This window comes from Hevea brasiliensis, chromosome 10 (assembly GCF_030052815.1).
Source record: "Hevea brasiliensis isolate MT/VB/25A 57/8 chromosome 10, ASM3005281v1, whole genome shotgun sequence".
In the NCBI taxonomy this organism is placed as follows: domain Eukaryota; kingdom Viridiplantae; phylum Streptophyta; class Magnoliopsida; order Malpighiales; family Euphorbiaceae; genus Hevea; species Hevea brasiliensis.
The window spans coordinates 88,916,690-88,938,905 of record NC_079502.1 but is presented as its reverse complement, the minus strand read 5'-3'; the positions used below and the strand labels follow the sequence as shown (position 1 = coordinate 88,938,905).

General features: G+C 34.9%; 1 protein-coding gene across 1 annotated transcript in view; it reads right to left on the bottom strand.

Moving 5' to 3' along the window:
• Nucleotides 1-4,716: 4,716 nt before the first annotated feature.
• LOC131169398 (vegetative cell wall protein gp1-like) overlaps nt 4,717-22,216 on the bottom strand; it is a 44,472-nt gene continuing 26,972 nt past the window's right edge. The window contains exon 4 of the mRNA XM_058128619.1: nt 4,717-4,797. Coding sequence (XP_057984602.1) covers nt 4,717-4,797 — 81 coding nt within the window. The remainder of the gene's footprint in view (nt 4,798-22,216) is intronic.

Genomic DNA, 22,216 nt, shown 5'->3' with positions numbered 1-22,216 from the left:
TGAGAAATTAATTAATAAAGATTAATTAATTAATTTATATTTGATATAAATTGATTAGAAGAAGAGAAATAATTATTTTGGGTTGAGAACTCAAAATTAAGACACAAGGGTATTTTGTTCATTTCACAGGGTGACATATGGTATCATGAGATGGTAACACATGGCACTACACATAAGCTTGCCAAATATTTTTAATCATATAAGATGATTAAAATTAAGATTAAATATAGGTTTGACACTTGGCACAATGTGATTGGGTCAATTAAACCTAGACCAATCAGAAGGTGACATGTGGCAACGGTTTTAAGTGGTGACCTAACTATATAAGTGTTGTTATGAAAAAGAAAAATAACAACCAGCTGCTGCCTTCCATTTGTGCCGCCACCCTTGAAGCTCCCATTTTCTCTTCTTCTTCATCTCTCATCAATTCTAAGAGATTAGCAAACAATCTCTTGAATTAAAAATACTAAAAATTGTTTCTAGTGTCCTGTTTACATCTTTAATATCTTAAAAGGCAAAACTTGATTTTCTAATTAATAGAAAAAGCTTTAGAAGTTGTTCAAGGGCTGCCATAGGTGATCTTGGTGTGGACAAGTTAGAGGGACAACGTCTGGTGTCCTAAGGACGCATCCCAAAGGTACAAATACGCTGCAGTGCATCAAGAAGTTAGTGTATTTATTCTTGATTTAATCTAGGGTTCTAAAATTAATCTGATTAATTTTAAAATCTTAAATTGCAAATACAGATCCAAAAACATATTAAAAGAGTTTTAATATGTTGTTTATCATTGAAATCAAATAGATAAAAATAAATCTTGCATGATGCATGTGTCCCTAGGTGAAATTTTTTTAATTCAATGATATAAACTTATGTTTTTCATGCTTCCGCTCCTTCAGTGACTGCCATATTTTTGTACTTAGCTTGTTCTATCCTAGGTTGAGTGTGTTGGGGAGTCTGGTGATTAGGTTAATTAGTTGAATACTACAAGCTAAGTTTTTCCTAAATTTTGATTAATAAAATTTATTATTACTTATCCAAAAAAAAAAGAAAATGATTGTTGTAGTATTAATTTATAAATATTTCATGGGTCAATTTGAATATTGTTTGAATTTGAGTTTTTTTCTTTAACCACTGATAACTGATTTCTTTTTAGGGAGAAGTACAAAAAATTACTATGTAGTTTTATGCTTTGACATATAAAGGACTGTAGTTTAATTTTTATCAATTTGATACCCTATATTTTCCTCCGCTAATAAACGTGGTCCAAACCGTTAATTATTATTAAATGATGCTAACGCGGCGAACACATGGTGCTGACATAGTGACACATGGGTGCCCCACCAGCGCCATGTCAAACTTTAAAATAATTTAAAATAAATATATTAAAAAAGAAAATAATAAATTATCCATTATATAAAACAATTAAAATTTAAAGGCTTAATTTAAAAAAATAAATTTTTCATGTTTTGGCAATCTAATTCAAGCATTTAAATATTGGCAAAAATAGCCAAAGTAGTTCAAATTTTATCTAATTTTCATTAATTGAATTTTTGAACTTCATTTTTTGACTTGTTCATGGCAACTATTGAAAATCCAACATTATAACATTCATCAACATTTCCATAATTTCTTTTTAATAATCATTAAGCATCAAATAATAATGAGATTTGGTGGTGGTGAAAAAAGAGAGTTCATGACTAAAACCTTCTAATTTGATCAAATGACCAAAAATTTTGATGCATTATGGATGTCAAATGAAATTTGAAAGTAATTGATATGTAAGGTTTGATCAATCAGAAAATGAAGTAAAAGAATAAGTATTTTAAAATTTTTGCTGATTATGCTAAAATTGAAATAATTAATTGAATAAAATTGATAAAAACACAATAAGATTTGACGTTTTTTTAAATAGGCCAAATTTAAGTGATCCAATTCCTTTACTGCCTCTACTTATAGAAGTTATAAATATTAACTATGCTTAACTAAAGCTGTTACTTTGAAAAAAAAAAATGTTAATAAAGTGTTTTCTCTCGCTTTCAGTGGCGAGTTTCATTTCATCATGGAGTCTTTTTTTGATAATCTGACTATTGTTGACAATGAAGAAGATGTGTTGATTTTGGATTTGCCTGAAATTGGGGAAAAAGTGGACGAGAATCAATTTATGTTGGTGGGTCACTTGTTAACGGATCGACCGATTAATTTTGGAGCTTTGCAAAACATTTTGTCGAACATCTGGAGGCCGAGTCGAGGGGTTTTCATGCTAGAGTTGAGACCAAATCTTTATCTAATTCACTTTTTCCACCCGATTGAATTGAAGCACGCGATTGATGGAGGGCCATAGTCGTTCAATAACCACCTCTTATTTACCCATCACTTGCAATCAGGCGAGAATGCTCTTTAGGTTTCTCCCAATTTTGCTGTATTCTGGGTTTAGATTCACGATGTTCCTCTTGGGTGTGTATTTGAGCCTGTTGCTAGGCAATTGGGTAATTATATTAGCACTTTTATTTCCTATGATTCTGCTATGACTAATGGAGGCTGGAAAAGTTATATGAGGATTTGAGTTGCGTTAGATGTTCGTAAGCCCATGAAACGTTCGAAAAAAGTCATGATTAAGGGTGATCATGAATTTATTGTTAATTTTAAGTATGAGTGGCTTCCTGTTTTTTGCTTCATTTGCGGTCATTTAGGAAATAATGAAAATTTCTATGATACTTTATTTGAAACAATGGATAGTACAATGGTGAGGGGATGGGGTTCTTGGCGTAGATCATTAGTTAGACAATCCTCCATGGTAGGGAATCAGTGGCTGCGCGATAGGGGAGGAGCTCGAATTCCTGAAATTTCACCAGGATCACAGGGGTTCAAAAAAGATTATCCAACTCCATTTACATCACAAACTATGCATGTTAATCTCGAAAATCATGAGAAGTCAAATTATGTACATTTGAATTCTCCTTTAGTTGTGGATTTTCAAATGGGTCAGGGAGTTAGGCCTTCTTCAGGAAATAATGGCCCAGTAGTTGATGAAGGTGGGTTGTCCAATTCAACTGATGAGGATGTTGCTATTCAGCTTACTGAAAATAATACAAGGTAGAGGCTTGCTGCTCAATAACTGAACTAGGAGGTGAATGTCGATTCAGGTGCATCACCCATTCTTGTTGCCTATTCTTCACCTGATAATCTTCCAACGGTGAGGTGGGACTTGGTCACCAGGCTTGCTGAGAGCCTTGATTTATTTAAGTTGGAACTGCAGAGGGCTCGGCAACCCGTGGGCAGTTCGTGCTCTTAAGGAGCTTATTAAAAATAAAAAGCCGGACATCATTTTCCTTTGTGATAATTTACTTCATGCTAATCAAATTGAAGAAATAAAAATATGTGTTGGTTACACTAGTTATTTTAGGGTTGACCGAAAGGCTGTCATATGGAGATGTGACTCTCTTGTTACCATTAGTGGGTATTCTTTGAATTTTATTGATATGATAATTGCTGGTCATAACAATGTTAGTTGGAGGCTTATACGTTTTTATGGTTTTCCATAGCATACTAGACGCTAGGATTCTTGGAATCTTGTAACTAATTTGGTAAGGACATCTTCTATTCCGTGGGCTTGTATTGAGGATTTTAATGATTTGCTTTCTATGGAAGATAAAAGTGGTGGTAATCCCCATCCTGAAAGCCTCTTTTGTGGTTTTCGTGATACAGTTGATAGTTGTTAGTTACATGATCTGCCTCTTTTAAGCTGCCCTATTATGTGGGAACGGGGTAGAGGGTTAGCTAATTGGATCCGTGAGAGACGTGATAGAGCTTTGGTTTCTCAAAGTTGATTGGATCTGTTTTTAAATTGTAAGCTCTCAAATTTGCACTCTTCTATCTTAGATCACTCTCTAATTTTATTAGAAACTGATTGTAGTAACTGGATGGATTATGTGAAGCATTTTTTGTTTGAAAATTTTTTACTCTCTTATCCTGACATTTTTGATATCGTTAAAAATTCTTGAAAGGCTTCGGTTTGTAATTTTATTTTGCATAAAATTGCTTTATGCAATCAACAGCTGCATGATTAGGGTAAGTCTCTAAGAGTAATTTTAGGAAAGAAGCCACAAGAATTCATAGAGAGCTTGATGCCATTCGTGGGAGAGATGACGAGACTTTTGTAGTTCTTAAGGACAGTCTTAAGGAAGATATTAATAGGATTCTGGTGGATGAGGAAGTTTTTTGGAAGCAGAGATCAAAGAATTTTTGGCTTGAGGGGGACAGTAATACCCATTTTTTCCATGCTCATGCTTTGTAACACCCTGAATTTTTAAATAATTATTATATATGTAAATTATAATATTTTTATTTTATTAAATATTATGGGAATTAAATTAGAATTTTCAGGATTTTTAAAATCGGATTTGATTTTCTTGAGACAATAAATTCTATCGATTTTTAAAAATTTATTTAAAGACCACGAGACAAATCTAAATATATATTTGGACTCCATAAATTTTTTTGAGTTTTCTGTATTTTCTTTAGAATTTTCGGGCCTCGTTTTAAGTCCGAAGACAGAGTAAAAATTGAATTTTGAGTACTTTGAATCGAACCGGTCGAATCAAATTGAACTGAATTGAACCGATCAAATCGAAACGATCCATTTCTTTTTTTCTTCCTCTTCCCCTTCACATTCGACACCCTTCCTTCCCCTCTCATTTTCTCTCTCCTCTCCCCTCCCTACTGTCGGCCAGCCACTCTCTTCTCTCCCCCATTCGCTGGCACTCCACCAAGACGCCTCCTTGCTGTCGGCCGCAGCCCCTGTCATCGAAAAAATGAGCCCAAACTCCCTCCTATGCACAGCATGCCGTTTCGACTTCCAGGACCGATTCTGACCAATTTGGCCACCAATTGGACTGGGTCCACTCCCAATTACATTCTACTCTCCGAGTGCTTTCCAAAGACACCAGGAACACAAATTTTTGTCTAGTGGTTTGTCCTATTTAAGCCCATGAAGCTTTAGCCTATTTTAACTTTTGGGCTAAATTTCTCTCAAACTAGGAATCCCACGGCAATTCCGAGACTGCCAGCACACTCTATTTGACGAGAGCTTCGCAATGATATAAATTTCAGAATTTTTTGACATCGAAAATTCAATGGGTCCCGCAAACTTCGCAGTATTTTTTTGAGCCATTAATGAGCTTATTTAATTAAATAAAAATTATATTCTAAATCGTGATATTGCTGGCAGATAGAGATCAGTTATACAGGTGATGAAGGTGGTAAGGCAAAGAAGAATAAAGCTGAAGGATCATTTGATATGCCCTATATGAGTACCATGGGTGGTGGCAGCCAGAGTCATCATAGTGAAAGAACTAGGGGTAATAAGAAAGGTGGCTTCAAACACAGATCTAGAGGGTAATAAGAAACCTTTTGGACTCATTAAAGCACCATCAGCCTTTATGGATTTAATGAACAGGGTGTTTAGGCCATTCCTAGACTGCTTTGTCATTGTCTTCATAGATGACATTTTGGTGTATTCCCAAACTAAGGAAGAGGATGTTTGGCACCTGAGAATAGTGTTGCAGACACTGAGGGAACATCAGTTGTATGTAAAATTTTTAAAATGTGAGTTCTGGCTGGAGAGCATCTTATTCTTGGGACATGTGGTTTCTAGTGAAGGTATTCAGGTGGATCCCAAGAAAATTGAAGCAGTAATTGATTGGCTAAGACCTACCACAATTACTAAGGTGCAGAGTTTTCTAAGCCTAGAAAGTTACTATAGGCGTTTTGTGCAGAATTTCTCTAAGGTAGTCGCTCCTTTGACTAGGTTAACTCGAAAGAATGTCCCATTCTTTTGGTCAAACAAGTGTGAGGAAAGCTGTCAGAAGCTCAAGGAATGTCTAAATACGCCCCTGTGTTAACCCTACTAGTGAGTGGAGAAGGATATACAGTGTACTGTGATGCTTCCAGAGTTAGGTTGGGGTGTGTTTTAATGCAGCACAGTAAAGTAGTGGCTTATGCTTCAAGGCAGTTAAAGAGAAATGAGCAAAATTACCCCACTCATGACTTAGAAATAGCAATTGTAGTCTTTGCATTAAAAATTTGAAGGTACTATCTGTACAGTGAGGTGTGCATATATACCAACCATAAAAGTTTAAAGTACATCTTTCAGTAGAGAGATTTAAATCTAAGGCAGAGGAGATGGATAAAGCTTTTAAAGGATTATGATTGTACCATCCAATACCATGCAGGTAAGGCGAATGTGGTGGCAGATGCCTTGAGCAGGAAATCTTTTGGCAGCTTGGCATATATATCAGCAAAAATGAGACTATTGATTCGAGAGATATATGAGTTGATGGATTAGGGTCTACTCTTGGATGTGATAGATGTGAGTGCACTTTTAGCACACTTCAGAGTAAGGCCAAACCTAAGGGATAGGATTAGAGTTTCCCAGCATCAAGACCCATAATTAATGAGGATTGTGGAAAGGGTACACTAGGGAGAAGAATGTGAGTTTGGGTTTGCTATAGATAGTACCCTTATGCAAGGCTCCAGGATATGTGTGACAGATGTGGATGACCTCAAAAATGAGATTATATAGGAGGCACATTATACGCCCTACAGTATTCACCCAGGCTCCGCAAAGATGTACCATAATATGAAAGATAGGTACTGATGGAATGGCATGAAGAGGGACATAACAGATTTTGTGTCCAAGTGCTTAACTTGTCGAAAGGTGAAATTTGAACATTAGAGACCATTAGGGAAGTTGCAGGATATTTCCATCCTAGAGTGGAAGTGGAAAATGATCACCATGGACTTTGTGACTAGGTTGCCTCATACTACCAATGGTTATGATTCTATTTAGGTGATAGTGGATCATCTGACCAAGTTGGCTCACTTCTTGCTGGTATGGACCACTTATTTAGTAGCTCAATATGCAAGAGTGTACATCTATGAGATAGTAAGATTATATGGAGTTCCTTCTTCTATAATATCTGATAGAGGGCCTCAGTTTACTTCTCAATTTTGGAGGAAACTTCAAGAAGCCCTCGATACACAGTTGAACTTTGGCACTGCTTTCTACCCACAAACAGATGGGCAATCTGAGATGACAATTCAGATATTAGAGGATATGCTACGTATGTGTGTCCTGGACTTTTGAGGACAGTGAGATCATCAGCTGCCATTAATGGAGTTTTCTTACAATAACAGCTATCATTCCAACATTGGGATGGCACCCTATGAGGCATTGTATGGTAGGAAATGTAGATCCCTTTTATGTTGGATAGAAGTGGAAGAGGAAAAGGTACATGATGTAGACCTGGTGTAGTACACTTTAGAGATGATCCTTTTAATTAGGGAGCATTTGAAGATAGCCTTTAGCAGATAGAAGAGTTATGCAGATCCTAGGGGGAAGGATGTAAAATTTATAGCTGGTGACTATGTATTCGTAAAGGTCTCTCCTATAAAAGGGGTTATGAGATTCGAGAAGAAAGGTAAGTTGACGCCTCGTTACGGAGGACCTTTTGAGATCACTGACAGAGTGGGAACAGTTGCTTATTGGTTGGAGTCACCACCGAGCCTTTCTCATATCCATTCAGTATTCCAGATCTCCATGCTTAGAAAGTACATTCCTGATCCTTTTCATGTGCTGTAACCAGATACAGTGGAGTTGAATGAGGACTTAACTTTTGAGGAGCAACCAGTAGCTATAGTGGACTATCAAATGAGACAGCTTTGGTCAAAGTAGGTCCCTGTGGTTAAGGTTCTGTGGAGGAGCCAATCAGTGGAGGAATGCACCTAGGAGTCAGAGAGAGATATGCGCAGCAAGTACCCGTATTTGTTTAATATGTAATCCTGTATTTTTATTCTGCCTTATGTAAAATTCAAGGACGAATTTTCTACAAAAAGGGGGGGGGAGAATGTAACACCCCAAATTTTTAAATAATTATTATATATGTAAATTATAATATTTTATTTTATTAAATATTATGGGAATTAAATTGAAATTTACTGGATTTTTAAAATCGGGTTTGATTTTCTTGAGACCATAAATTTTATCGATTTTTAAAAATTTATTTAAAGAACACATGGCAAATCTAAAATATATTTGGACTCCATAATTTTTTTTTGAGTTTTCTGTAATTTTTTCAAAATTTTTTAGCCTCATTTTGAGTCCTAATGCAAAGTAAAAATCGAATTTTGAGTACCTTGAATCGAATAGATCGAATTAAACTGAACTGAATCAGACTGGTCAAATTGAACCGGCCCATTTCTCTTTTTGTTCCCCTTTCCACACCCGTTGGACACCCTCCCTTCCGCTCTCATTTTTTCTCTCCTCTTCCCTCCCCACCATTGGCCAACCACTGCCCTCCCTCCCTCACTCGCCGGCTCCTCATCAAGATGCCTCCCCACTGTCGGCCACTGCCCCAGTCACTGGAAAAATGAGCCTAAACAGCCTATTATTCGCAGCATGCTGTTTCAACTTCCAGGGTCAATTTCGGCCAATTTGGCCACCAATCATGCTGGGTCTAATCCTAATCACGTTCTATTCTCTGAGAGCTTTCCAAAGACACCAAGAACACTAGTTTTCATCAAGCAATTTGTTCGATTTAAGCCTGAAAGTTTTAACTCATTTCGACTTTTGGGCTAAATTTCTCTCAAATCGAGATTCCTACAGCAATTCTGAGACTACTAGCATGCTCTACTCGACGAGAGCTTTGCAATGATATAAATTTCAACATTTTTTGACATTAAAAATTTGGTGGGCCTCGTGAACTTTGCAGTATTTTTCTGAGCCTTTAATGAGCTTATTTAATTAAATAAAAATTATATTCTAACTCTTGATGTTGTGGGTTTCGTGTTTTGTTTAGCAGAAATTCCACCGACGTTCGGATCTGCATTTTAGGGTCGGGATGCATTTAGCCGCCGAGTCGCTCAAAACTAGTTGAAATTACAGTCCTCACCACCATTTTAGACGCCCTAGACGCATTTCAAGAGTCAGAATTGGCGTAGATAAACCCAAACTTCGAGTTCTTTATTTTTGCCTAATACTGAGCTTAGAATAAAAATTCATAAAATATTCATAGCTGGTTAGAAAATTATATTTCCTTTTGTAATAATGTTATAGCATTGTGGTGGACCCCGGGGCACAATTTTAAAATTTTTAGAGCTAGTTTGGATGATTTTTATAGAATGTCAGGTTTAAGGACTATAAATGAATTGTCTGATTATGTGGATTTTGCCTAGTATAGAGGGCCCAGGAGGAGCCACGTGATGTTGTTAAAATGTAGACTTGAGGCTTGTGACCTTAAAAGTGTTATTTAATCTATCTTGCAAGTTGAGTAGATCCTAGGTATAGAGAAAACTCTGTCAGATTTTTAGCATAAATTAGAGTATCTTTTGCCTCTTTAAAGTCTTATTTTGGTGTTGGTACTGATGAAAGTATAATATAATTGTTTAGGTGATCAGGGTTAGCCCTCTTTCTCCACTCACTGCCACAAAGAGCTTCAAGTTAATCACAAGAGATATTAATTTTATTTATAATTTTAATATTATTATATATATTCAAGGCATGCTTATGTATTCACTTATAAATATATGTATATAGTTAATTATGAGACACGCCTTGTATTGCATATGTATATGAAGAATTTGTTATGGATGTTGCTTTATAGTAATTTAGAGTTGGGTCTGTGTCGGCGTGCGTGCGGTGTGATTATGGATATGGGTAGGATAGGTAGACATGGTTGGAGCTTGACTCTCTGGGACCCGATCTTTTTTGTGAATAAGTCGAGGTAAGTATGGCTTTGAGTTGATCTCATTGATCCCTGTATTTGGATTATTAAGCAAAAGTCTGGCTTGAGTTGATCTCGCTGACAGAGGTTGAAAATAAGAGAGTTGTATAGGGGATCAGCTCCCATATATATATATATATATAATGCCCTCAACGTAGGTAGTCCGTACATTTTACTCTTTCGACGACTAATGTCTGTTCGGAGAGTCAGAATGTCTGGAACTACATTTAAACTATAGTGAGTAGGCATAAATTAATGAAATAAATATTAAAAAAATATAGAAAAAATTTTGAGAAATAAAATAAAATTTAGAGAATTTATTAATTGGTATAAAATAATAAAAATAACCCAATGAGCACCATAAAGGGCATTTTGGTTATTTCACCCCTAGAGGTGAATTTTGACCTAAATGTCAAATTAAAATTAGGAAATAAAATAATTAACATAAATTAAATTTACGAATTTGAATTTGGAAAATGAGAAGAGAAAGAAGAAGAAAAGAAAAGAAAAGAAAAGAAAAGAAAGGAAATAGACTTATGACATTTTAAAAAAATTAAAGTTGTAACATCCTCCCGGTAGCAACTCCGTACATTCTACTGTTCCGGTGACCAGTGTCGATCCGGACAGCTAGAACGTTCGGAAAAATATTTAAACTAAAGTGAGGAACCATAATTAACTCAAATATTAATAAAAAAATTTAGTAAAAATTTTAGAAATAAAATACAATTAAGTCAAATGAGCCGGTGCCCAAGCGATGGGTAACTAGAGGGAAGTTGCGGTTCTCGCAACTAGGAGCCCTAGACCCGGGGAAAAATTCATAAAATAATTTTTGGGACTCCAGAGAAGGGTCATTGAGGTTCTTATGACATTAGGATGCCAAGAAAATACTTAGAAAATTTTTTCAATCAGTACAGACAATTTTGGCCCGTTAAGCCAAACGGAGGGCATTTTGGTCATTTTGCCTTCAGAGGCAATTTTTGGCTGACTTGTCCAGTTAAGTAAATAATTATTATGACTCAAAATATGAATAAATATTGCTAAAAATTAAATTGAAATGTGGTAGAAAAGAAAAGAAAAGAAAAATAGTGGAAATTAAGGATAATGACATCACATGATGTCATTTACTTTCTCCCAACCAATCACCATTCAACAAGCTTTCTTAAATCACTTAAAAGAGTCAAAGAAGACCAAAAAAATTCTGCTCTTCTTCTTCTTCTTCCTCAAGACGTGAACCTCTCCTCCATAACCCTCCATGAATGTTTCCTTTAATTACTTCCATTTCCCATAAAATTCCACTACTAAACCCTAAGTCACCTTCACTAAAATTAATCCACACACTCTAAGGAAGCTTTTGGCAGCCAAGAAGAAGAAAGAAAGTGAAGTTAAGCTTGGGAAAATTCTGCCCTACAAGAGGTTAGTGCACCTATCTACTTAAAACCCTTATTTTCCATGTTAGAGACTTGAAATAGGTAAAAATTTGTGAATTAAATGAACCAAATATATGTGTATGTCCACCATGAATTTCGGCAGCCCTAAGGAAGGAACAATGATGGAGTGTTTTTTATGGTTTTAATGGACTTAGAATGAATTAGAGATTATGTTTAAGGTGTATATACACATATATAATGAATGAAAGTGTTTAACTAGGTGTATGGGTGAATTGAAATGGAAATTAGGGTTTTGGGAGTGAAGAATTGGACTTGGCTTATGAAGTGATTAATGGACATTCTAATGGTCAATTAGTGACCATTTGAGGCAAGTTAATCATAATTTGAAGTGAACTAAAGTGTCACAAACCAAGTTGGTAGGCTGCCTAGTGACAGCAGCAATGAGGCTGTGATTCCAGCCCACTTAGATAGCCATAACTTTGGCTGTGTAGGTCCAATTGGTGTTTGGCCAATTGGACATAAAACTAGACTTATAATGGCACATTTTTGCTGAAGAAACCATTCCCAAAAGACCAAAGCAAGTGGACCAAAAGTTGGCCCCAATCCGGGTACCCTACAAGCCAATTCTGCAGAATGACCAAATGAACAGTAATTGTTTATTTGGCCATAACTCACTGTAGAAATGGTCAATTGACCTAAAATTTTTACAGCAACAAGTTAAGACATAGACAAACAACTTTCATGAAGAAAACTACCCCAAATTATGACCAGAACCTAACCAAAATGGCAATCACAGTCACTGTTCATGGTACTGTAGATTTGGTAATTCTGCAGTTTTTCCAATCCGGCCAGCTGTGGTTTTCGGACCATATCTGGGACTACAAAACTATAAATGGAGTGATTCAAAAAAGGAAATTTAACTAGACAAAATAAGGAACAACTTTCATGTTTACCATTTCTTCAAATTCCCACTGCAACAGTGCTTAATGGAACAGTAAAGTTAGGCTTCAAAAACTGAAAATTCTACCCTCTTGTTTTAAGCTTAGAAATGGTAATGGCAATCAATTCCAACAAGTTTTAAATGTAAAATGTGGTGCATTGGGAGTGTTAAAACCAATGTACCTATTTTCTATCCAAAAGTCAACATTTTTGTTGACCAATGAGGTGAATAGTGACACCAAAACTTGAAATTCAAAATTTGAAATTAGAAATGCATCTAGGGGACTTTAAATTGCAATTGGCAATTAATACTAGTAAATGTAAAACTCAAAATGTGGGATCTTGGTGTAATTAGAATTAATATATCCATTAAGTATAAAAAGGTCAACATTTTGGTTGACTAGTAAGGTGAATAGTAATCAAAATGATTAGTAAATTAAGATGAAGACCTAGAACCAATTCTAAGCTTAAATGCTTAGAATTGTATGACAAATGTGGACTATACATCCTAGTCAAAATTGTTAAAAAGAAATTAAGGCCATAAATTGGAAATCCATGAAATATTTATGGATTACTTGAAACATGAAAAATAAGTCACCAAATTGATGTGAATAAATAGTTAGGGCCTATATGCCCATCACAAATGGAATTCATAAAATATTAGTAACTCAACTTGAAATATAAAATTTGTAATTACATAAGTACATTCTTGAATGTATAAATGAGAAAGGAAAAATGTTTTGAATACAATGGTACATGTGAACCACTGTTTAGAAGTGTGATCAATATGAATAACATAATGAATGAATAAATGAACTATATTAATGTATGAATGAGACATTAGTTCTCATTATTATAGAAAGGAGAAGTATTTTGAGTACAATGGTATAAAAGGATAATCGATGTGAATTGTGATCATATAAATGATCTAATGAATGTATGAATTATAATTGAAATTTATCATGAAATAATGAATTCATAAAACACAATGTATTAATATTTAATGATATTATGTGCCCTTGTATTGCCTAGACACGTTTTTCAGATTGGATAGATTGGCATGCCAATAGGGTATTGTTTTAGCAGTACTGCGAAAGGCTTTATGCCTGTATTCATGGCTTTGTGCCCGTATTCATGGCTATGCACCCGCATTCATGGCATTATGCCAACATTCATGGCTTTTATGCCCGACTATGTGTTATCATGGCTCTTTAGCCATACTGACTGCATACGTGGTTGACGTTCTGCGTCCCATGGTATGACGGCCTGAGGCACCGCGGTGTCCTGTGCCAACGACCTGTTATCCAGTTTAGTCAGCTTGTCATAGGTTACTTGGGCAGTGTAATTTATTGAAACAAATTAAGACTATTAGTAATTAAAAATATTAGAAATCAAATAAATGAGTTAATAAGACTTCAAAAGAATTAGTTACAATTATGAAATGATCCAAACCACATAAAAATTGTTAAGTAAAATGATAAAAGAGTTGCAAAAATAGGTATAACTTAACTAAATACTTTAAATGTACCTTCTATTGCCATATAAATATAAACTGAGTATTTTTATTAATTCTGTATGTTGTACATTATCACTGTGAATTTCGGAATTAAACGCTTCCAAAGCGAAACAAATGAGAACAAAAGATAATTAATATTAGACACATTGTATTAAATTAAATTGATTCTTAAATATTCAAATTATGCTTCGTTCTTTCTTTATTTGTATATTTTATTTTCTCGTTCTATTATTGCACCACTAAGCAGCAATGCTTAGCGCGATGGATTTGTTTCCTCGCGCAGGTACTTTGACTAAGATTTTTGGAGTCCAATCTGCAGAAGTGGCTGGAGTATTCAAGGCTGTCACCTCCTCAGCAATGCATGTAGATAGGGCCCATATAGATCATATTTTGTATTTAGTATAAAATGCTAGATATTGTATTATAATGTAGATTATGAGCAGGTAATTAATAGAAATGTAATGTAATTTAATAAATTAGCTTTTTCATATGTACTTAATTTATATATCATGTAAATTATGAAATTATATAAATTAAAGAAATTTGAAAATTTTACTTATGTGATTTGAGCATGAATGAGATTGTATAGATTCGAAGACAGATTTGAAATATATAGATAATGAATGGAAATGAATATGAAATTGAGATATATGAATGAGATGTGAATTATGAGATGGTTATGAAAATAATTGATGAGATTTTATTTGTAAATATTATTGAAACTTTCAAACAGGTGAATAGTAAAATACGTCAACTGGTAATAAAATAGGGGAAACTCCGCTGGTTTCTCCGTCGAAAAATAATTAATATTAAAATATAACGAGATCAAAATATGAAAGGAATAAAGTAAGATAAGATAGGGTGCTCCGGCACCGAATGTAGCACACTTTGCTCGGCTACACTGTAGTCGGGCGAGGGGTGTTACATTTAGTGGTATCAGAGCGCGGTTTAGGAGTTTCTGGACCTAGATAGATTGCATATCATGCATTGCATTCATATGAGTTGAGGTGACACTAATGCAGATCTATTTTCTTGGTTATTTTAGGTTAAGGTATGGACTCAGAATTGCAGAGGGCAGTAGAAGAAGAAGTAGTAAGCCGTATCCCGACTGAGAGTGATATTAGAAATCGGGGAGATCCTACTCCACCAGTGCAAGAGGTGCCTGTACAACCCCAACAGGCCTTGTTTGAGCAGATGACTGGATTCTTTCGACAGATGACTGGGGTTGTTCCACCACTGTCTCAGCAGAAATCACCTCTAGGAAAAATTAGGAAGTATGGAGCTGTAGATTTCAATGGTAAAAAGGAAGACGATTCTTCAGCGGCTGAGTATTGGTTAGAAAGGACTGAAAGAGTCCTGCAGTAGCTCCATTGCACACCGTAGCGAGTTTGGAGTGTGCGCTTCATTGTTACAAGAAGCTGCATATCGATGGTGGGATGTCGTAACCAAGGTAGTACCACCACCGACGTAACTTGGGAATTCTTTACGATAGAGTTCGAAGAAATATATTAGTCGTGTTCATGAAGAGGAGCAGAAGAGGAGTGGTGATCAAAGAAAAGAGAAAATTTGGACAAATAGTAATAAGAGGCCAAGAGAACAATTAAGTCGACATCCGATCAAAGTAGGAGATCTAGACCTGTGCCTATACCTGTAAGAGATCAACCGAAAACACTAGTAGTGAGTGCACCAGATTAGCAAGAAAATGTGGCCATTGTAACAAGTGGCATAAAGGTGAATGTAGGGGATTGACTGGAGCTGTTATAGATGTGGGGCCATAGACCATCGTCGAAAAATTGTCCTAAGAGGAATTTACCACGGACCTGCATGCAGACCGTGGAAGGACCAAGTACAACAATAACACCACTTCCAAATGTCACCCAAGCCGAGAGAGCAAAGAAGAAGATGTGAATTTGAGGTGAAGTATTTCCTTTATGATATGCCTAAGTGTATAATGATATATTCGGAAAGACTAAATGGTACCATATATATAAAAGAAGTAGACAGAGGGAGCAATAGAAAGGTAAAAGAATTATCTTAGATACCTACACCCAGTAAATTTTGAGGACGAAATTTAAATAAGAGGGGAAGAGTTGTAACATCCTCCCGGTAGCAACTCCGTACATTCTCTTATTCGGTGACGATGTCGGTCGGACGACTAGAACGTCCGGAAAAATATTTAAACTAAAGTGAGGAACCATAATTAACTCAAAAATTAATAAGAAAAATTTAGTAAAAATTTTAGAAATAAAATACAATTAAGTCAAATGAGCCGGTGCCCAAGCGATGGGTAACCAGAGGGAAGTTGCGGTTCTCGCAACTAGAAGCCCTAGACTCGGGGAAAAATTCATAAAATAATTTTTGGGACTCCAGAGAAGGGTCATTGAGGCTCTTATGACATTAGGATGCCAAGAAAATACTTAGAAAATTTTTTCAATCGGTACAGACAATTTTGGCCCGTTAAGCCAAACGGAGGGCATTTTGGTCATTTTGCCTTCAGAGGCAATTTTTGGCCGACTTGTCCAGTTAAGTAAATAATTATTATGACTCAAAATATGAATAAATATTGCTAAAAATTAAATTGAAATGTGGTAGAAAAGAAAAGAAAAGAAAAATAGTGGAAATTAAGGATAATGACATCACATGATGTCATTTACTTTCTCCCAACCAATCACCATTCAACAAGCTTTCTTAAATCACTTAAAAGAGTCAAAGAAGACCAAAAAAATTCTGCTCTTCTTCTTCTTCTTCCTCAAGACGTGAACCTCTCCTCCATAACCCTCCATGAATGTTTCCTTTAATTACTTCCATTTCCCATAAAATTCCACTACTAAACCCTAAGTCACCTTCACTAAAATTAATCCACACACTCTAAGGAAGCTTTTGGCAGCCAAGAAGAAGAAAGAAAGTGAAGTTAAGCTTGGGAAAATTCTGCCCTACAAGAGGTTAGTGCACCTATCTACTTAAAACCCTTATTTTCCATGTTAGAGACTTGAAATAGGTAAAAATTTGTGAATTAAATGAACCAAATATATGTGTATGTCCACCATGAATTTCGGCAGCCCTAAGGAAGGAACAATGATGGAGTGTTTTTATGGTTTTAATGGACTTAGAATGAATTAGAGATTATGTTTAAGGTGTATATACACATATATAATGAATGAAAGTGTTTAACTAGGTGTATGGGTGAATTGAAATGGAAATTAGGGTTTTGGGAGTGAAGAATTGGACTTGGCTTATGAAGTGATTAATGGACATTCTAATGGTCAATTAGTGACCATTTGAGGCAAGTTAATCATAATTTGAAGTGAACTAAAGTGTCACAAACCAAGTTGGTAGGCTGCCTAGTGACAGCAGCAATGAGGCTGTGATTCCAGCCTACTTAGATAGCCATAACTTTGGCTGTGTAGGTCCAATTGGTGTTTGGCCAATTGGACATAAAACTAGACTTATAATGGCACATTTTTGCTGAAGAAACCATGCCCAAAAGACCAAAGCAAGTGGACCAAAAGTTGGCCCCCAATCCGGGTACCCTACAAGCCAATTCTGCAGAATGACCAAATGAACAGTAATTGTTCATTTGGCCATAACTCACTGTAGAAATGGTCAATTGACCTGAAAGTTTTACAGCAACAAGTTAAGACATAGACAAACAACTTTCATGAAGAAAACTACCCCAAATTATGACCAGAACCTAACCAAAATGGCAGTCACAGTCACTGTTCATGGTACTGTAGATTTGGTAATTCTGCAGTTTTTCCAATCCGGCCAGCTGTGGTTTTCGGACCATATCTGGGACTACAAAACTACAAATGGAGTGATTCAAAAAAGGAAATTTAACTAGACAAAATAAGGAACAACTTTCATGTTTACCATTTCTTCAAATTCCCATCGCAATGATGCTTAATGGAACAAGAAATTAGGCTTCAAAAACTGAAAATTCTACCCTCTTGTTTTAAGCTTAGAAATGGTAATGGTAATCAATTCCAACAAGTTTTAAATGTAAAATGTGGTGCATTGGGAGTGTTAAAACCAATGTACCTATTTTCTATCCAAAAGTCAACATTTTTGTTGACCAATGAGGTGAATAGTGACACCAAAACTTGAAATTCAAAATTTGAAATTAGAAATGCATCTAGGGGACTTTAAATTGCAATTGGCAATTAATACTAGTAAATGTAAAACTCAAAATGTGGGATCTTGGTGTAATTAGAATTAATATATCCATTAAGTATAAAAGGTCAACATTTTGGTTGACTAGTAAGGTGAATAGTAATCAAAATGATTAGTAAATTAAGATGAAGACCTAGAACCAATTCTAAGCTTAAATGCTTAGAATTGTATGACAAATGTGGACTATGCATCCTAGTCAAAATTGTTAAAAAGAAATTAAGGCCATAAATTGGAAATCCATGAAATATTTATGGATTACTTGAAACATGAAAAATAAGTCACCAAATTGATGTGAATAAATAGTTAGGGCCTATATGCCCATCACAAATGGAATTCATAAAATATTAGTAACTCAACTTGAAATATAAAATTTGTAATTACATAAGTACATTCTTGAATGTATAAATGAGAAAGGAAAAATGTTTTGAATACAATGGTACATGTGAACCATTGTTTAGAAGTGTGATCAATATGAATAACATAATGAATGAATAAATGAACTATATTAATGTATGAATGAGACATTAGTTCTCATTATTATAGAAAGGAGAAGTATTTTGAGTACAATGGTATAAAAGGATAATCGATGTGAATTGTGATCATATAAATGATCTAATGAATGTATGAATTATAATTGAAATTTATCATGAAATAATGAATTCATAAAACACAATGTATTAATATTTAATGATATTATGTGCCCTTGTATTGCCTAGACACGTTTGTCAGATTGGATAGATTGGCATGCCAATAGGGTATTGTTTTAGCGATCGCGAAAGGCTTTATGCCTGTATTCATGGCTTTGTGCCCGTATTCATGGCTATGCACCCGCATTCATGGCATTATGCCAACATTCATGGCTTTTATGCCCGACTATGTGTTATCATGGCTCTTTAGCCATACTGACTGCATACGTGGTTGACGTTCTGCGTCCCATGGTATGACGGCCCGAGGCACCGCGGTGTCCTGTGCCAACGACCTGTTATCCAGTTTAGTCAGCTTGTCATAGGTTACTTGGGCAGTGTAATTTATTGAAACAAATTAAGACTATTAGTAATTAAAAATATTAGAAATCAAATAAATGAGTTAATAAGACTTCAAAAGAATTAGTTACAATTATGAAATGATCCAAACTACATAAAAATTGTTAAGTAAAATGATAAAAGAGTTGCAAAAATAGGTATAACTTAACTAAATACTTTAAATGTACCTTCTATTGCTATATAAATATAAACTGAGTATTTTTATTAATTCTGTATGTTGTGCATTATCACTGTGAATTTCGGAATTAAACGCTTCCAAAGCGAAACAAATGAGAACAAAAGATAATTAATATTAGACACATTGTGTTAAATTAAATTGATTTTTAAATATTCAAATTATGCTTTGTTCTTTCTTTATTTAGACATTTTATTTTCTCGTTCTATTATTGCACCACTAAGCAGCAATGCTTAGCGCGATGGATTTGTTTCCTCGCGCAGGTACTTTGACTAAGATTTTTGGAGTCATGATCTGCAGAAGTGGCTGGAGTATTCAATGTTGTCACTTCCTCAGCAATGCATGTAGATAGGGCCCGTATAGATCATAATTTGTATTTAGTATAAAATGCTAGATATTGTATTATAATGTAGATTATGAGCAGGTAATTAATAGAAATGTAATGTAATTTAATAAATTAGCTTTTTCATATGTACTTAATTTATATATCATGTACATTATGAAATTATGTAAATTAAAGAAATTTGAAAATTTTACTTATGTGATTTGAGCATGAATGAGATTGTATGGATTCGAAGACAGATTTGAAATATATAGATAATGAATGGAAATGAATATGAAATTGAGATATATGAATGAGATGTGAATTATGAGATGGTTATGAAAATAATTGATGAGATTTTATTTGTAAATATTATTGAAACTTTCAAACAGGTAAATAGTAAAATACGTCAACTGGTAATAAAATAGGGGAAACTCCGCTGGTTTCTCCGTCGAAAAATAATTAATATTAAAATATAACGAGATCAAAATATGAAAGGAATAAAGTAAGATAAGATAGGGTGCTCCGACACCAAATGTAGCACACTTTGCTCGACTACACTGTAGTCGGGTGAGGAGTGTTACAAAAGTACAATAATTATAGAATATATATAAGACATAAGAGACAAAAATTCACCAACCACAAGTCTTCTTCATCTTCCTCTTCTCTCTCTCCTTGCCGTCTCCATTGTTCTCTCCCCTCCGCCATTTTTGCTCAAGTTTTGAGCTTGAGTTTCTCTTCATTTATCCACCAATACCCCTAGTCCCCTTTGTTAAAAATCCTCCCCACTCCATAAGGAAGCTTTAAATACCCATAAGAAGAAGAAAAGTTGAAGTTTGAAGTTGGGTCACAAGAGGTTAGTCCCTAATCTTCCTTTCTTCCTTTATTAATCCTTGAGTTAAGGTTAAAATGAAGTGAAATTTGTAAGAAACTAAAAGAAATTAGTGAGTTATGAGGGAAGTGAATTATTGTTACCCATGGTAAGTGATGGTCTTTGATGACTTTAGTGTATATAAAGTGATTTAGTGATGTTGATTGATGCATTTATAAGTATTAGAAGTTGATTTACATTGAAGTTTCATGAGGTTGAAATTGTGAGTTAGGGTTTAATCTAACTTGGGTACTTTTGTATTATATCTTGCAATTGGGATTGTTGAGATGTGTTGTTGACATTTAGAAGTGGCTTGAATCTCAAATTGAAATAAGGAAGTTGGAGGAGATTGAATATTGGGACTGCCATTTTTTGCAGGTTTGGGACTCAATGAGTCCAGTGTGTTTAATGAACCATAATTGATTGTGTGTTGCTCCAATTGGTATGAGGTCAATTGGAGATGAAACTAGACCCAAAATAGCCCATTTTCCATGAAGAAACCATGCCTAAATTCTGTCCAAAACTTGACCTAAATACTGCCCAAATCCGAATTACCCTGCACCAAACCCAAAAAATGACCAAATGAACAGTGTTCATTTGGTCATAACTCCCTCTATATTGGTCCAAATGACCTGAATTTGATACCATTGGAAAGCTTAGATATAGGGCTATAATTTTTATGAAGACCACTGAACCCAGAAATGCCAAGAAACAAGCCAAATTGCTGGCCCAAGTTGGGTTACAAACTGTCCCAGACTGTGTTGCCTGTAAATTTCTGGACATGAACTTACCCGATTAGTTTTGGCAAAATGGCCATAACTTGGTCTACAAGAACTCAAATGTAATGAAACTAGTGGCAAAATGTCCACAAGACACAGACCTACAAAATTAGTGTTTTGACCAAAACCCAGAAAATAAGAGAACTCGGTCAAACAGTTCGAAAACTCACGCATCAAAACCTGTAACTGAGCAAACTTCACTTGACCCCAGAACAGTCTTTTTGTCATAACTCCCACTAGAAAAAATCCAATTGAGATGAGCCATACCTTTTCAGAAACCTAAGAAATAGGGCTACAACTTTGTTTTAGGAACCTTCCTCAAATTATGAATTTAAGAATCTCAAAAAGTGACCTACAGTCACTGTCCTGAACTGAGCCCCTGTTAGCACAGGGTACATGAACCCAGGTCAGTTAATTGGCCATAAATAATTTCACAAAACTTGAAAAATTGTGATACAAATTTCTCAATAATCATAAGACATAGGGCAACAATTTTTATGAAGATCACCATGCCTAAAAGTGACTGCAACCTGTTCCATTAATTAGGTAAAATTTAAGTCTAAAAGTTGCCTAGTTAAGGAACCAGAATCTGGGAATGAGTCAGTTATGGTTATCTGACCATAACTTGAGTTCTAAAAATCAAATTGAAATGATTCAAAAGGGAAAATAAAGATAAGACATAGAGGAACAACTTCCATGAAGGAAGTGTGGCCAAACAGTGGCTACAAACTAATCATATGGATAGGTAAAAGTAAGACACAAAAACTGAAACTAAAGAAAGGTCAATGAGGTAAATTATCTTATGGTAGGAATTTAACCCTAACAAGCCATTAAACACTAAACTACATGAAATAGGTATGTGGGACCTACTTTGCCACTACAAAGTGATATGAAATTAGTTGATACATAAAATGTAAATTTACCTAAATGGTTTGCTGAACACATAAGTCATAGTAAAATACACTTGAAAACTATATTTCCATCATATATGAAATAACAATACTATAAATATGTATAGTACATGACATAAAATAACGAGAGTGATAAATACATAAGTTATACGAATAAGTGCTTGGGACCTATGTTGCCATTATAATAACATAGAAATGGTATAAAGCATAGGTAATACATGAAGTGAAATAAAAATATGTTATAAACCCTTAATAGTACATAGCATGAAATAATAAAACTATAAGTGCTTAATAGTACTAATTTGCCCAAAGTATGCCTAGGC